This window comes from Leopardus geoffroyi, chromosome B3 (genome assembly GCF_018350155.1).
Source record: "Leopardus geoffroyi isolate Oge1 chromosome B3, O.geoffroyi_Oge1_pat1.0, whole genome shotgun sequence".
Lineage (NCBI taxonomy): Eukaryota > Metazoa > Chordata > Mammalia > Carnivora > Felidae > Leopardus > Leopardus geoffroyi.
The window spans coordinates 71,081,944-71,087,216 of NC_059337.1; the positions used below are offsets into that span (position 1 = coordinate 71,081,944).

The 5,273-nt window shown below is 36.1% G+C and overlaps 1 protein-coding gene across 1 annotated transcript; it reads right to left on the minus strand.

Moving 5' to 3' along the window:
- Window positions 1–491: 491 nt before the first annotated feature.
- Window positions 492–1,481, minus strand: LOC123582226 (olfactory receptor 4Q3). The gene has a single exon (XM_045448478.1). The coding sequence runs from the start codon at window positions 1,440–1,442 to the stop codon at window positions 492–494; it is 951 nt and encodes a 316-aa protein (XP_045304434.1). The 5' UTR covers window positions 1,443–1,481.
- Between the last annotated feature and the right edge of the window lie 3,792 nt (window positions 1,482–5,273).

Here is a 5,273-nt window from a genome sequence, read left to right on the forward strand (position 1 = left end):
GGTAATGATCTCACAGTTCCTGAGTTTGAGCCTTGCATCAGGTTCTGTGCTGACAGCACAGAGCTTGCTTGAGATTCTCTCTCTCTCCCCCTCTCTATATGCCCCTCCCTTGCTCACACTCACTTTTGCTCTCTCAAAATAAATAAATACATAAACTTAAAAAAGGATTGTTTAAAAAATAAAATAAAAAATCAAAGTGAAATGACTTAAATAAAGACTAGTTATAGACAAAAGGATAGAAGAGTTGAACTTTCAAGGTGTCCTCTTGAGCCTAGTACTCAATTCCTGGGCCATTACACATTCCTGACTTCTCCATTTAATATTTAACATCTGACAAAGTTACTATGCCTCAATAGCAATCAACAGCAATTATAATGTTTATGCTGGATTTTATACCAAAGTCATCAAATTGGTTTCATGCATGTACTCATGTACAGGATGAGTCAAGAATGTCCCAAGAAAGTTATGTTTTATAAATCACATCTTCCTGTTCATCCTTTAATATGGCAGAAGGATGCCACATGCTTTTTTCTCAGCTTCTTCATGACTGTCTTCATTTCAGCATTTCTGAGTGTGTAGATGAGAGGATTCAACATAGGTGTGATCACTGTGTAAAAGACAGAGAATACCTTATCCACGGAGAAGCTGCAGAAAGGCCTCAGGTAGATGAATACACATGGCACAAAGATCAGGCTGACCACTGTTAGGTGGGAGGCACAGGTAGAGAGTGCCTTGCTGTGGCCCTGACGGAAGCGAGTTCTCACAGTGATGAGGATGATGGCATAAGAGAATAGCAAGACCAAAAAGCAGATGAGAGATAACAGACCACTGTTTGAGACCATCAGCACCTCTAGTACATATGTGTCCGTGCACGCTAGCTTGATGACCTGTGGGACATCACAGTAGAAGTTGTCCAGTTCAATGGGACCACAGAAGGGCAGCTGTATGACCAGTGTGACCTGTGTGATAGAATGGATGAAACCCCCACACCAACAGGCAAAAACCAACTGAAAGCATAGCTGACGATTCATGACTGTCAAGTAGTGCAAAGGATTACATATGGCAACATACCTATCATAGGCCATGACTGTCAGCAGAAACATCTCACTGGCTCCCAGAAAGTGCAGGAAGTAGATCTGGGCCAAGCATCCTGAAAAAGAGATGACCTTGTCTTGCTGTAGGAAATCTCCTAACATCTTGGGCACGGTAACACAGCTCAGGCATAGGTCAATGAAGGACAGATGGCCCAAAAAATAGTACATAGGAGATTGGAGCAGGTGAGCATCAGCTCGCACTGTTACAATTATCAAGAGGTTTCCCAAAACAACAGTCATGTAAAAAAACAAAAATATTAAGAAGAGAAATAGCTGTAGCTCCCAAGAGGATGATAGGCCCAGAAGAACAAATTCTGTCACTTTAGAATCATTTCTTTTTTTCATCATCAAGTCAAGAATACCAAGTGACCTAGAGAAAGAAGAATTAAATTGGAAGAAGAAAGATTTAACTTAGACAAAAATTTATATATATATATATAATCATATATATATATATATATATATATATATGTATATATATATATATATATATGATTTGGGGTCTGGTGTTTATGGAATCATATTCCAAGATGAAAAACCTTTTTAAAAAAAATTTTTTAACGTTTATTCATTCTTGAAAGACACAGCATGAGTGTGGGAGACACAAAGTGAGAGAAGGAGACACAGAATCCGAAGTAGGTTCCAGGCTCTGAGCTCAGCACAGAGCCCAATGCGGGGCTCAAACTCATGCACAGTGAGATCATGACCCAAGCCACAGTTGGACACTTAACCAACTGAGCCACCCAGGTGACCCCAACATGAAAAATCTTAAGCAATTTCTGTGAGGTAGGAAATATATATTCCTGTATAAATAGAACAAGAAATATATTCCTGTATAAATAGAACATTGCATTCGTTCCAACCCTTCATTCCTATAATGCTTTTAAGTTACATTTACAACAAACTAGGGAGGGAGAAAATTACCTGGGCATGAGGTGATGAGAACGTGAAAATCATTCCATTTTTGTAAGAGACAAAACTATAGCCTTTAATGGCAAGAGTTCTGGAATGAAGTCTAGATCCAATGCCCAACTCAACCACTCTCCAATTCAGTGACCTCAGGCAAGGTATCAAACCCAAGTTTCATTCTTTGTTTATTCAATCTAATATAGGCATAATAATATCTTCCAAGGTTGTTTTGAGAATCAAATATAATCTATGAATAAAATGCACTTAAATAAAAAATTACTTAACTCCCTAAAGTGGGGCAGTATTTCTTATTAATCTCTATACTTACACCACAATGCTTACTGTGTAATAATTTATCAAATTGAAGGAATAATGCTTTGTACTATAAATTACTATACTGTACAAAGTTAGTAACTACTATAAATGCACATGTTAAGAAACAAATTAGGAAGGATTGAAAAGAAGCTCATGTTTTTTGTTTTTATTTATTATCATAGGCGATGGAGGTTGGAAAATTTGTAGAAACTGGGTAACAGGAAATTAAATCTTTGTCTTTAAAGTTTAAGGAATCATCTAACTTAAGATGAGTAGGATAGTGACTAGAACACACTAATCACCAAAAGCAGAGACCAAGGGCAATGATCCTTATCATTGAGACAGGTACAAAAGAGGCTCATTATGACCCATTTCATAGGAAAGGATAATGAGGGAAGTCAGAATTATGCTGCTTTTGGACTTTTCAACAACCATAGGTACACTTAAAAGAAATAAAGTTTACACTAAGATATTGTTTTATCCATTTTCTCCTTCTCTACATTTACATTCACTTGCAATATTGGGTGAGAATATCTCAGATTACAAATAAAAAAATCAGGGAACATTGGTACATTCTTTCCATTGAAGTGGTTAAGAATTAGCAGATGTTTCTCTGTCTAGATTAGATTTTCAATCTAGAACTAGCTCTTGGTAAAATATTAAGTGAGACAAAATTTGTATTTTTCTGTCTTCAGTCTGTTATGCATTCCAGGTTGTACTTGGTTCTTTCAAATAAGTCAGGTAAAGTTATCTGATAATTATTCAGATAATCCAAAAATAAGAATTCTTAATACCAAGAAATTTTGCTTTACACATTGTTTCAAGATAACCAAGTGAGAGAGATATTTGGGGCCAAAGAAACTTTTGGATGTCTTGATCATACCACATATGTGACCATCCTCTTCACCTGCCTATATCAGGTGCCCAGGTGCATTTAATTCTACAATCTGATAAATAATGGAGGAAACAATCTCACTCTGTAGATTCATTTTGGAAAACAAAACAAAGCAAAAAAGACAGGAAACCATTTTCTGTCATATGTACAGCCCTACTTGAACTCTAATAGAATGGAAGTTTCCCAATCCTCTTTGGATATACCAAAGATTGTGAATTTCCATATGGAAATGGCAATCTGGTGTTCTTTCCAATTATCTAAAATATTTAATTAGATGAGGTCAAGTTTTCATTGAAATTCTGCATCTAATTTCAAACCTCATCTTTGGAAAACTAGAAAGAGCCTGAGAAAGAACAACCAAAATTATTTTTTAAAAATTCAAAAGAGGTTTCTGAAAGCAAGGAAGAAAAAAACAAGTGGAAAAGCAGAATCCAAAGCATTCTTATAATTTATGGCTGAGTAATAATGTGATTATTTCCTAATGTGAAAACAATATGCAAAGGGTAGTCACTTGTATTACACACTTATTATTTCCATAGGACAGATATAAAGACAAGCTTGTACTAAAACAGACAAAATTAAACCAATCAGAAGGGTAGATTAAGAGTATGTAAAAAATGTTAAAACCTAATTACTCCAAAACATTGTTAAGTCTTAGTCTATGATCTAACTTTTTAAAGTAATATTTAATATTCAGGGACTTCAGTACAATAAATATTTTCAGATCATCCCTAGGACATTAGCATAATAGGACTTCACTAATAGTGATGTTGAAATCATTACATTTCGGGGCGCCTGGGTGGCGCAGTCGGTTAAGCGTCCGACTTCAGCCAGGTCACGATCTCGCGGCCCGTGAGTTTGAGCCCCGCGTCAGGCTCTGGGCTGATGGTTCAGAGCCTGGAGCCTATTTCCGATTCTGTGTCTCCCTCTCTCTCTGCCCCTCCCCCGTTCATGCTCTGTCTCTCTCTGTCCCAAAAATAAATAAACGTTGAAAAAAAAAAATTTTTTTTTAAAAAAAAGAAATCATTACATTTCATGAGACAAATACAGACAACTCTATATTTGAGTTTTAATTGAGGTATGGGCTAGATTCTGGTTATTCTTAAATTTCTTACTAACTGAAGAAATGTTCTACCTTCAGATAATATAAAAACACAATGCCAACCAATATAGAAAGTTCATTTGCGGTATTAACTGCCATGTTTGGAAGAAATATTTCCAGTTTCTGTATTTCTGAAGTCTCTGCTCACAGTAAGAAATCCAGCCTGTGAGTATTCTGTGAAGGACAAAACCAGCACTATCTCTAAGCATGAGGGACTGTCCATCACCTAAAAATACCTTCCACCACAACATTTTCCTAGGCTGACCCCCTGCTGGGATCTGGGAAGCAACATTCACCCTATCAAGCGTTTCAGGCTTCACATTCAAAGAATAAGAATTCGTGAAACTCAATAAAAATGTTTTTAAGTTGGCAAAAAGAGACAAAGGAATTGAGGAGAATGCTTAATGAGAAGTGAAAGCCTTTATGGAAGTACCAAAGCAGCACGGAGGAAAGAGAACAAAACCAAACTCTTTAAACAATCAAGGGCTATTTGTGGACAGTTAAGCAACTACTCTAGTTTTTCTACACAAGGAACTAGAGAGGTCTACACAGAAAATACTTTAAAAGAGGAATAAAATTTTCCTTGTGGGAGTGGTTGTGGTTTTTTCAAACAATGTATTTTGCTATTTTGTCTATTTTTGCCTGTGTTGAGCTAAAAGTATTCTCAGAAGAAGAAATTTGACCACAACAATGACAGAAAGAGATTTACCAGTTGAGACTTAAATGCTATGTGAACTTCTTTTGGGGGCATCTGATGTATTTTCTAATTTCTCCTGTAACACCAGGAAATGTATGAAGATGATACCTATGATGGTATCTCCAACTGAGAAGGAAGGTATAATCCTTCTGCTCTAATCTTTCTGCTCTAATCTTTGTTTGAAATATTGCATCTTAAATTTCATTTGGGAGAAATTAAGAATTTAGCAAAAAGCAACTGAAATAAATAAATGGAAAATAG